The sequence below is a fragment of the Raphanus sativus genome, chromosome 2 (assembly GCF_000801105.2).
Source record: "Raphanus sativus cultivar WK10039 chromosome 2, ASM80110v3, whole genome shotgun sequence".
Taxonomy (NCBI): Eukaryota; Viridiplantae; Streptophyta; class Magnoliopsida; order Brassicales; family Brassicaceae; genus Raphanus; species Raphanus sativus.
Window position 1 is genome coordinate 26995055 of NC_079512.1, and position 12503 is coordinate 27007557.

Genomic DNA, 12503 nt, shown 5'->3' on the forward strand with positions numbered 1-12503 from the left:
GAGTTCATCATGCTTATGGTTTAAAATAACGCTATCTGCATATACTCGAACTTGTGCTTTTGGATTACGAAACTTATCTGAAATTTGTAATCTTCGAACTTGTGAAGTATGGAAGACCCCAGAGATAACGAAGCCTACGAGGAGGAGCTCCTGGACTACGAGAAGAGGACGAGAAAGCCCCAGATTCTGCTACTAAAGTTAACGGCGACGCCGTGAAGAAGTGAGTTTTCTTCTTCTTTTCTTTTCGATCTGTTTCGTGAGAACAGTGGCTGATTAGATTTGAGTTTGTGTTGAGACTTGAGATTATACGATGGCTCCTTTACTCGTCTGCCTATGAAAGTAGCAATTTTTAAGCTCTTTAATTAATTAATTCCTGGAAATTAATAGCTTTATTTTTCTCTTTTGTGGCAGAGGTTACGTGGGGATACACAGTTCAGGATTCAGAGACTTCCTTTTGAAGCCGGAGCTTCTCCGAGCTATTGTTGACTCTGGTTTTGAACATCCATCCGAAGGCAAGTTTACCTTTCACTCCGTGCTATTGTTGCCCTTGCACCATTTAATGGTGACTTATATAGCGTATCCACACAACGAGCTTTATGATTTGGTGGGCACTTTACTTTTGGTCATTGGTTGTTCAAATTGAATTATCTCACTAAGTTGTAACGAAGATGTTCTGGCCAGATTTTAGATATATATATATATATATATATATATATATATTGTTTCTGTTATAATTGCTATGTCCATTGACATTTCAATGATTACTCTTTCAGGTAAAAAAAATGAAATTTCAATATGTTGATTTGGAGTGAGCTTAGCATTTCGTAAAGCCACCAATTATAAAGATATATGGAGGTTATATTCTACTTCTAAAGGGTTCCTTGGCTGCAATTTTCTTTGGTTCTCCATCAGTGCAACACGAATGTATCCCTCAAGCTATCTTGGGCATGGATGTTATCTGCCAAGCTAAATCTGGTATGGGGAAGACTGCTGTCTTTGTTCTTTCGACTCTCCAACAGATCGAGCCAACTCCTGGCCAGGTGTCTGCACTTATCTTGTGCCACACAAGAGAGTTAGCTTACCAGGTATGTCCTTTTTACTTCATCAACTCATGCTGCTCTCTTCTTTTAATTAATAGTTATGCTGTCTGTCCCCACGATTTCTCATGCTTATCATACCTTGATGTTAAAAATACTTGCAGATCTGCAATGAGTTCGTGCGATTCAGTACTTATCTGCCTGATACTAAGGTTTCAGTGTTCTACGGAGGAGTCAACAATAAAATTCACAAAGACTTGCTTAAGAATGAATGTCCTCACATTGTTGTTGGAACACCTGGTCGTGTGCTTGGACTCGCCAGGGACAAAGATCTCTCTTTGAAGAATGTGAGGCATTTTATTCTTGACGAGTGTGATAAAATGCTCGAGTCTCTAGGTATGCTGATCTCTGACATTCTCGTGTATAAAGATATCTCACTTACCCCAGAAAATTACCTGTTTTAACATATCTAACTCTTCTTTATCAGACATGCGGAGGGATGTGCAGGAGATTTTCAAGATGACTCCTCACGACAAACAAGTTATGATGTTCTCAGCAACGCTCAGCAAGGAGATTCGCCCAGTCTGCAAGAAGTTTATGCAAGATGTAATGTCTCACGGCCATTTCTCTCTCGGTTTACAAGTCACTTAGTTTGTTGTGGTTCACTGATGTCTTTACACAGTGGGATCTTCTATCATCACTTTCCTTTTCTTTTTAAATTACATGGCATGGTAATAGACTAATAGTGCAAGATGGGTTTTGAGTCTGGGTGTAATGAGGTTTCAAGGATCATCATAACCAGTTTTACGGGCCTTAGTCTTCCCAGCAATATTTGATGTTTCCTGGCACATCATTGAGGATGCAAACTTGGTAGACGTGGATCTCAGTTTGGGGGTCTTTCATCCGTCGTCATGTTTGTAGTGGAATGAGGACGGCTTGCTAACACACTTTACTCTGATATCTGTTCCTTTCAGCCAATGGAAATATATGTTGATGATGAAGCCAAATTGACTCTGCATGGGCTTGTCCAGGTAATACAAACTTGTGAGGTTTTATTTCTTTCCATGCGAGTTGGTATTTTTTTTAACTGTTCTACAATGTATGTGTCCTGTGATTGTTGCAGCACTACATCAAACTGGGCGAGATGGAGAAAAACCGCAAGCTGAATGACCTTCTTGACGCATTGGACTTCAATCAAGTTGTCATATTTGTGAAGAGCGTCAGCAGAGCTGGGGAGCTGAACAAGCTGCTTATCGAATGTAACTTCCCCTCAATATGCATTCACTCTGGCATGTCTCAGAAGAGAGGTTTGTATAATTCTCATAACATTATTTCTTTTTAACCAACCTAACTTACTCTTAAAGCCTCTCGGCATGGAGACCAACTCTTAATCCTGCACTGTGATATGATATGTAGGCTGACTCACTACAAAAGTTTCAAGGAAGGGCACAAGAGAATTCTGGTGGCGACAGACTTGGTAGGGAGAGGCATTGACATTGAGCGTGTCAACATTGTCATCAACTATGACATGCCAGATTCTGCTGATACATACCTTCACAGGGTAAGTATATTCCTATTTATAAAACAGTGAAATGTTTACTATTGATTCTCTTAAAGGATCTTATAAACGGTAACTTATTTGAAAGCACAACTGATTATGGTGTAGGTTGGAAGAGCTGGTAGGTTTGGAACAAAGGGTCTTGCAATAACATTTGTGGCGTCAGCTTCAGACTCGGAAGTTCTTAATCAGGTCTGTAGTTTATATCTTTTTCAGAAGTCTGTCGAGCTGTTTACTGATATGATCTTTGGGTATGTAATGGAGTTGTAAATTCTTTTGCTTACAGGTACAAGCTAGGTTCGAGGTTGATATAAAGCAACTTCCTGAGAATATTGATACTTCTACTTACAGTAAGCGTCTTATCTTTGTTGCCAATTACGCTACACCTGCTTAGTTTTGTCTCCCTGGTTTTGATATCTGACGTACTCTCTTCTTAATCTTTGCTCAGTGCCGTCTTGAAGCAGCATCGTCTCTCAGGAAGAACCCCTCCAGATTCCAACTATCACTATCATCTTCCCCTCTATATTTTAGCTTTTTTTCTCTGTGGACAAGCTTCCGTTTAGACCGTTTGTAACTCTTCAGTTAAAGAAATCGAGTAACTCTCCAATCACATTTTGTTAAAGTTTGTCCTGTTTCGTAAAAGATATTTTTATGTTTTATCTCAGGAATTAATCTTGGTTTTTAGTGGTTGGATGTTCTTTTTTGAATCAACCCGAAATATTTATCATCAAGGTTACTTTTAAATACGTTATACACGACAAATGTCAAAAACTAGTAGTTATGTGTTCGACTATGCTGATTTTAATCTTAACAGTGGTGGAGCCCTCCTTGTGGGTATAGACGTTGATGTCAGATTCTTACGACGCAGCAAAGCTGTGTCTACGTCCACAACATGATGTTCATTATCATCTGCTTCCTCTCCATCTACAACGTTACCTTCTATATTGACTTCATTTTGAGCTACAAGTTCAATCTCCTCGACTCGTCTCTCTTTGTATCGCTTACTACCATACATGAGCAACAGCAGAATCACAGAGACTACAAAGACCATCAGAAACAGAGCTCGAAAGCTGTGGTGATCGAGCTGGATTGGAGTATCCGCTGTGGTCGAGTCAAGACAATGTCTGTCTCCGAAAAACCACTTGTTCTCCATTGCTTTCATGGTCTCTCCCTCAGTTATGTTCAAGATCTGTCTTGAAATATCTGTCACCAGCGGAGATCCCAATGGGAAAGCCTACCAAAAACCATGAAAAGATTCAAGAACATACATACTACCAAAAAAAAAAAAACTAATCAAGAAAATAAACTATATGTTTTTACTTACAAAGCCAAAGCCATCAGCCTTAAAGGTAGGCTCTATAATGGAATACTCTGAGCAATATTTAGCCATGAAAAGCTTGACATAAGGGACTTCATCAAAGGCAGCATCAATACCACCATCACTGCTCTTGTTGAGAAAGAGCTCACGCATTTCTTCAGGAGAGTCATAAGCCTTTAGCCTCGATTCCTCGTAGCCCATTAGTTTCAGTCTTTCGAATGTAAACGAACCAGATTGATACCCAACGTTCACTCCACTCTTCTTCAGATCGTCCATGTGTCTTACTGTTGGTCTAAGCTCTTGAACCGTCAGCATCGATGTTAGTGTTGCTGTGTAGCTCTGTGTCAGAATCAACAACACAAAGCACCAAACCACCACAAGAGCCCTTGTGAAAAAACTCTCTGATGGCTTCCCTATAAATAAAAGTATGATGATAATTAGTTTATGATGGTAAAGAAGCTTGATGAGGTTGAATGACAAAAATAAACTCACTATGTGCAAAGAAGAGAGTAGAAGATGAGAAGTAGAACACGTTAGATATCTTATCAGACATCTTATGTGTCTTGAAATCGTCATCTGCATGGTACTCAAAAATCCAAACCATCATCCCAATGTATAGAAAAGAAGCAGCAGTGAGCAACCATAGCTCCTTTGTTAAAGGCTTTAAGAACACCCATTCTCCTTTCTCTCTCTCATCCTTAACCGGTACCACAAATACAATACCAGTCTCTGAGTATGGCAATGCAAAATCAACATAAGCAGACCGGTTAGCTAAGATTGTGGTATCACCTACTGCTCCATCATACTCCTGTTAACAGGTAAAAACATTTTATTATATAAATACAAATATATTGTAGCTACCACTTTTTTTGAATAGTTTAGGGATCAATGTGACTTACCCCAAGAAACACTCTATAAACCATTTCGTCATAGTTTCCATCTGATTTTCCTTCAGGAGTTTCGAAAGGAACGTACTCAAATGGGACAGAATATGGCATTTGACTTATCACCATGTTGAAAACATCTATGCAAAACCCACTAATTGTAGGACATTAGTGTTGGCATCCTTTGTTACCTTCACAAATTGGTTGAAACCATCCTTCTTTGGAACTGCTATCCTCAGCTTCTTTGGGCTAATTGGCTGTTCCCAACCTTTAGGCACACCAATACTGTCCCCTGGCCATATTATCGGTCTAAGGCCACTTGAGCTCTGTGAGGTACTAAGACTCTTCACTAATCCTTCATTTGATTTCCAAAATCCAACCGTTCTTTCCCCACTTTCTTCTATATTGATTATCTTGAAGGTTGTCGCCTCTAGCTTCCCTTGTTTTAGCTGAAATCTCCCAGCAACACCTTTGAAACTGACTGTTGACAACGCTTCAAGAAGCTTAGGACCAGAAAGAGAAGTAGCAAGATCATCAAGATCAGTCTCATTATCATCTATTGACATTGTTTTTTTGGTCTTATTGAAACTCATGTCGACGTCACTGATTTTCTCAACCGACATAGCAAGTGCTGTGGCAGCATCATAAGCCCAACACTCAAAATGGTTTAGCTCTTCTCCTCCAAATCTTTTTCGCCAACGAGTTTTGAGATACGTTAGCTCATTTGATCTTGAGAAATACGTTTTGACGCCCAAGACACCATGCATGGCTTCCACGCTTGATTCATCCATTAAACTCATGAGATCAGCTATACCATTTGTAACAATCCATACATATCCGTTCTCCATCATACCAATCTTTTTCGCTATGGAAAAAAGCCTTGACCCTAGATCAGGCAACATGTGCACGATAAAAACCCTAGTGGGCATGGTCATTAGTTTTAAAAGCTCGTTCTCGATTTGATCATTAGAAGAATGCAACGATATGGCGCTTCGGTATCTAATACGAACGTTATTCTCTTGAAAAGCATCGACTAAGTAAGGAAGAATACCTTCTCCGAACTCATTGTCTACATAAATAGGCACAGCTTCTCTCCATCTAAATGACTTTAAGATGGCAATGATGGAGTGAACTTGAGCTGAGTCGTCGTGTGCCGCTCTGATGAAATATGGACTACGTAGGGTATCAAGAACAGGACTTGTTGCTGAGAATGAAATTATGGGAACTTGAGATTGGTTTCCGAGGTTGATTATAAATGGAGCTTGCATTGAGTTCCCTGGTCCAAGAATAGCTACCACTCCCCTCTTCTTGATCAAGTATAAAGCTGCAAAGGTTATACATTCACATTAATATGACTAATCTCCCTTTAAACAATTTGTGGTTTAAGTTTTAAATTTTTAGTTGTTGTTGTTAGGGAACTCTTTTAGCTGCCAATGTTTCCAACTTTCATACTATTTTGGTGTTCATTGATTTGAATAATAAAAAAATTACAGGTAAAAGTATCATGTATATATGCATGGAATGTTATGTGGATCTGAGATTTGATCTAGAACCCAATCCAATATGCATGCATGATTTAGATCTATCAAAAGACTATACATAATTGACTATAAAAATATCCACATTTAAGGCATAGTTGACTATTACATAAAACAATATATTAGACTTATAGAGTTGAGTATTCAAAAAGAAGATTGAGAAATCTAAAGATCTCTATCAAAAGAACTAGTCCTTTGTATCAATTGGTATCTTTCATGCGTCAAATGTACGTAGGACTTTCAAATCGACATTACGAGACCAATTTCCTTTGACCGCCCCGCTAATTTTTCTAAATAATGTTGTATTAATATAAAATTGCTACGTATAAAAAATATACGTGCGTGTTTCAAAAAAAGAAATATACATGCAAAGAACTAAAAGAGCATAATAATAATAATAATAATAATAATAATAATAATAATAATAATAATAAATAATATAATAATAATAATAATAATAAGAGGAGTAATTAACTTTTATGATTTCTAAGATGGTAAAATATACAACAGATCAACTTTCATACATGATTCATGAAGATTCACAGGAAAAGATTGAGCTAGTACCTGAAGCAGCAGCACCAACAACAGTTTGTTTGGAGTCTCGGATGTGGAGAACAATCCTTGTCTTGAAGTCTTTATTAGTCTTATAGAATTCCGACAGAGACATGTTGATAGCTCGCAAGCTCAAATCTACTAATGTTACATTAGTGTTAAGAACAACTCCCACTTTAACTTGTAAAGCTTCCTTTTGCGATTTCCCGTATAAAATTAAGAAGATGAGGAAAATTAAAAGACGTAAAGGAAAAAGAGAACGAGACACGAGATTATGGGAGAAAGACATAGCTAAGATGAGCTCACAACTACAACAGGAGAGACGGGTCAAATAATGTATTGTTTTGAAGAAGAGAACTGTTAAGCATTTGTTAATAAATAAGTGTCGGATTTTACAAGAGGACTATTATTATAATACATAGCTTAGTCATAATATTAATACAAAAATGATGGAGGGGAGACTTATTTTGGTTAATTTGGATAGTTAACGCGTTACCCATATGAGGCAAAGACGTGGTCTTCCAATTATCATTCGTGAAGCGTAATTAGAGGAGAGACCATAAGGTGCAATACTTGTTTGACTTGGTTTGTTGAGTGTATAACATAAACCAGCTCACAATTTAAGTTAAAAGTGAAAAGGCCGAGTACCGAGTCATTGCAAACGAAGGTGTTGAAACATTCTGGCTTTAGAATCTCCTCCTAGAGTTGCACTGCCCATCATCATAGTCAACTCTTTGATATCGTCGCACAACATCAGCGCAATATAGCACTGGGTATCGACATGCACTTTATCAGCAAAAAAAAATAGTCGAAATGAGAGCTTTGTGTTCTTCATGTTCTCTCGTCAGCATGTGAGAATATTTCACCAAAGATCTACACATTGTGTTATCTAAGGGATTCAGGTTCAGTCTCAACACTCCAAGGCCTTTCTATGCGACTAGGTGAGAGTGATGTAATAAGTAAGAAGATTTGAGTCTGAGAACTAAATGCAAGAGCAAAACACTCATACTTGGTTTAATAATAAGAGCATTGAAGAGAAGTAAATGATTATGAATTGGACATAATCAGTTTAACAGGTTCTTTATGGAATTTGAGGTTCCTTTTTGTTTGCTCATAGGTAGTGTATAGTTTTCTTGAGGTTATTTATGATTATAATGGTGTTACCAAACCTCTGTTTATGGACTTCCTCTTGCCATTCTTCGATCTAATCGATGATGCAGTTTTCTTTTTAGATTGATCAAAGCAATACAGGGAGATTCTATAATTCAATTGTCTACTATAGATGAGAAAGAGTATCCATTTTAGCAAATTCCTAACAGAAGAATGTGCTGTAAATGTTGATGTCTGAGATGCAGCAATTCCAAGATCTACAAGAACAGTTCACGGCTAAATCTACTTATGTTAGCTAGCATTTTTACATTTGAAGTTCTATGAATATTTAGCCCACATAGGCAAAAAGAATGAGAAACTATACATGTCTCAACAGGTCCACACAGCTCACAACACTAACTTAGTCTGTCCAAAGACGCCATGGGAACATAAGCAATAGAAGTACAAGAGAATGAAAAAAAAAAACAATAGACAACACTACTGAGCGTCTTTTTTTTTGTTGTGTCCCTTTAAGATCATTTACCCTTGTTGTTGTTGTTGTTTCTTCTTCAACTCCTCAACCTCCATACGCAGTGCATTAATCTCAAGGTTATACCCTTATAACTCCACAGTCATCTGCTTCTCTGCAGATCCTTGATCAGCTCGGTGTAGGAGCTTGTAGTAGGCACCATTGTTGTATCAACTGGCTCTGGTTCACTCTCCTCCAACATTGCCGCGGCAACACAAGGTATAGCCTCGGCGTCGCTGGTGGTTTTTGGCGAGGAACAGTGATCCTGATAAGTGGTTTGTCTTGAGTTGTCATAGCTTCCAAAAGAGACTATTTGGCGCTTCTTGCGTTTGTATTGGATGAAAGGAAGATGATCTTCTTTGTTGAGGACACAGGGAAGAAGACATGCACCGTTATCAACTGTTTTGAGATCGTCATCCATCTCAAACTCTCCAGGGAGCTCGTTGAGGTCAAAGAGGTTCTTGCTCCCTGAGTCGCTTTCCTACATAACATCAACAGTTACATGACACACTAATATGGAACACAAAGATGCTATTGAGAAGCAGCTAGCAGCAAACCTGCTGAATCTTCTCGTTGGTTCTATTGGCAAGCACTTCAAGACTTGGAACCAGAGCTTCACCACTAACAACATCATCCCACTCTTGTTCAGAGAAGGGTGCATTTATGTTTCCACTAGTGTCGGACAATCTGTACAACACGTACGCATCTGTCTCCACCAATAAATTGCAAGTCACAAGGTAAATTAAGAGTTGTATCAAAAAATAGATTATCAAATCCACGGCTTGATTGTCAACAAGTAAATTAAAATCAGAAGAATCTTAGAGAGAATAAATAATAAACACCTCAAGGCTATGGCCATCATTGTCGTCGACGAGGTGATACTCATGGATCACCCAATTGGTTGGTTGATTGTTTGTGTGAAAGACAAGCCTCTTGCTACTGGCCAGTAGCCTTTGGTTGTTGCTCGCTCTATATAACCACTTTTTTCGTGCTTTTCTAGAGTAGTGAAGAAGAACCATTCTCGGTCCTTCGTCTTCATCTTCGATTGCTCTGAAAACAATAGTTAACATCAACTCAAATGCAACATCAACACAAGCAACACAAAGAGATAAAAAGAAAAGGCAAAGTGTTAGGAATTATCGATCGTTTGATTGCTTAACTAAATAACGACACAAGATTTTTAACCCAGTTCCCTTGCGGTACCTCTGGGGTGGGAACCGTCTCCCACAACTTCCACTATCAATCAAAGGGGTTTACACAAACGCTCTAAGCGCTCTTCTCGTATAAACATGACATTAACAAAGAATAAGAAGATCAAAGAAACTCTATCTCTTAGAGACATGACTCGAACAATGTCTCTTAGTTTCTTCTACTCTTGATCTCTCTCTTAATTTCTCTTTGTCCTTGTGTTTTAGGTTTTCTCGGATACCTCTTATGTGTCGCATTGGTCTTCTTTTATACCTAAAGACGAGTTTTCCTTTTTCGGTTGTCTTTCGTCCTTTTGTTTCCTTGTGAAACAATATTCACACCGACTTGCACGTCTTTCCTTTTCTCCATATTTGTCTTATGATTCTTCTCTTGGCTCCATACGTAATTGGTAACAATGCCAAAGTTGGTTTGTATCACATAATTATTGGGCTTTGTCCCAACTTGTGACCCAATGGAATAATATTGATCCAGAGCCCATATCCTCACAATTCTCCACCTTGGGCTTTGATCAGATAAGGCCCGTTTCTTTCCACGGCAAAAGAACAATTGTCTCCTCTTTGACGAGAAAACCAGAAAACTTTACTTTCTGATGATGGCTGCCATCTCCGACCATCATTAGGCGTTATCCCCGATGATCTCACTGGCCATCTCGAGTTTGTCTCCACCGGAGATGAAACCCCAAATCCTTTTCCAGAGGCCACGACATCTCAACCAACAACTCTGATCATCGTTTCTGCAATCTCTTCGCATGTTTTAGGTATTTTTTTTTTTTTAGCTCCACTTCCTCTGTCAATGTGAAACAAGACGCTAACCCTTTGATTCTTCCTGTGATAGTGAAAATTCCTATTAGCAATGACAACCTCCGGTCATCTTCTCCGACCAGACTCGTCGCATCCTCCACTGTGAAAATTGATGCACTTTCTCTGCATCTCCGGTGGCTTACTTCTTTTTCCAGAATCAGAATAAGCCTATTAGATTCTGTCTCCTGCAAGTCTCAGGGCTTGCAACTTCTCGTGACTCCATCCAAGCCATTTGCTCTCCAACAATTACTTTGCCATCGACCTCATATCAAGTTACTCCACCTTGAACTCTGATTCTTCCATCGATTACACCACCATCGACCGCACTGCTTCTGTTTCACTTCTTGAGCTCAAAACTCAGAGAGATTCATGACTCCCTCTCAAGTTTCCATCTTCTCTCGAGCTATCACCGATGATCCTGTGATATCAATGCTCAAGAGCCTCAATCCAGCCTCCGACTCATCTCTCTTGATAAGTTGCAAACAGAGCTAGTGTACTGGCTTGTCTTCTCTCTACAGCTTGTCCGGCGAAGGCCTTCGCCACCTCCACTGTCCAAGATTTCCTTGCGTAATCTCCTCCAGCAACCGTGTTGGTCACCATCACCACATACCTCCGTCGGTATCCTTTTGCGACTCTGCCTCGTTTCCTTTTCCACAGTAGCTCCACTTTATTTTACCATTCTCCACAGCTCCAGCTGAGCCTCGAATCATCTTCTGATTCCATTTAATGGTAATATCCTCAATAAAGTCTGGAACTACTCCATCTGTTCTGTCTCTTCTGATTTCTCTAGGCTATTTTAAATCATCACTTTATATTTCTTCTCTGCAGTTTCTTTGGTGATCAGTCGAAGTACTTCTGCTCCCATGATGATTTCCGGTAAAACCACAAACCTGAACCATCCTTCTAGCCTCTGTAATTTTCAGACTTATCTGAGACAGTGAAATCACAGCTTGGATTTCAACCTCTTTCTTCACACAGTAGCTCCTTGTGGAATCTAACCCTTGATTCCTTGCTTCTTTCCAGCTACTCATGATGCAAGACCAACCTTTTCTCTTGCTTCCTGCAACTTCAGGTATATCCCATAACCTGATCCTCCTCTAGACTTGAGTTACAGCCTGTTTCTTTTTTTTTTCTCTCTCTCCGAGAACCTTAACGGAACCTGAAACCGTTTCAGATTTCCACGATGATCTCCACCCGGAACCAGAATCAACACTCCAGAACGTCTGATGCTTCACGGTTACGTTAAATCTTCACTGCGAGAGCTCAGCCTCGTCCCTTTTTCCATCCTTTAGGTAATTCCCTTTACCTTAAACCAATCAATCACACAGTCTCCTCCATGACCGTCATGAATCTGTTGTTGATCGAACTCATCCTCCCTTTGCATCTTGATTTCCTTTAATCAAATGCAATTACTTTTATAGATCATACATGTTTCACCCAGTGAAACAATCTCTGATTCAAAAAATTCTTTTCTGTTTAAACCCCACAGCTTTGAATCCCTCTTTGTACCGCCGTTTAACGGAACACGCCATCAAGCTACCACATTTGCTAGATAGACTTTCGACACAAACTTTGATCCAGCTTTCTTCTTAAACAGAATCTTAGTAACAACATTACACTTTGTTGCCAGATTTCTTCTGTATAAGATCTGCCTTGAACTCCTCTGTGTACCGCTGTTATCACTTAACAGAACCCGCCATCAAGCCATCATCCTTTGCTAGATAGAATTTGGACACACCCCTAGTCCAAGCATCTCTTCTACAGAACCTAACACACCCTTTGTGTTCTTCTTTACCTCTTGTAACTCTGATCCTTATCCTTGGCACTTAACCCTCTATTGAAGACTTTCTGAAACCTGACCATATATGAGCTTCTCATAAGTTCCCTGCCTGCTTTGCCTTAAGAAGACTCCATGTTTCACCTCCATACTCTTCTGCTATATTTTTTTCTCTTGAATCTAAGACTTTCTGAAACAACCTTCTATCTCAT

At 39.2% G+C, this 12503-nt stretch overlaps 1 protein-coding gene and 2 pseudogenes across 1 annotated transcript; 1 reads left to right on the forward strand and 2 right to left on the reverse strand.

Moving 5' to 3' along the window:
• Window positions 1-108: 108 nt before the first annotated feature.
• Window positions 109-3279, forward strand: LOC108841850 (DEAD-box ATP-dependent RNA helicase 15-like; annotated as a pseudogene).
• Window positions 3261-7214, reverse strand: LOC108841848 (glutamate receptor 2.5-like). Its single transcript, XM_018614623.2, is given in 6 exon segments — window positions 3261-3829; window positions 3920-4326; window positions 4406-4721; window positions 4813-4964; window positions 4967-6121; window positions 6900-7214. Coding segments are annotated over 6 exon segments (2751 nt in total). The 5' UTR covers window positions 7177-7214; the 3' UTR covers window positions 3261-3385.
• A 1110-nt stretch (window positions 7215-8324) lies between these two features.
• LOC130508662 (NAC domain containing protein 50-like) lies at window positions 8325-12377 on the reverse strand (annotated as a pseudogene).
• Between the last annotated feature and the right edge of the window lie 126 nt (window positions 12378-12503).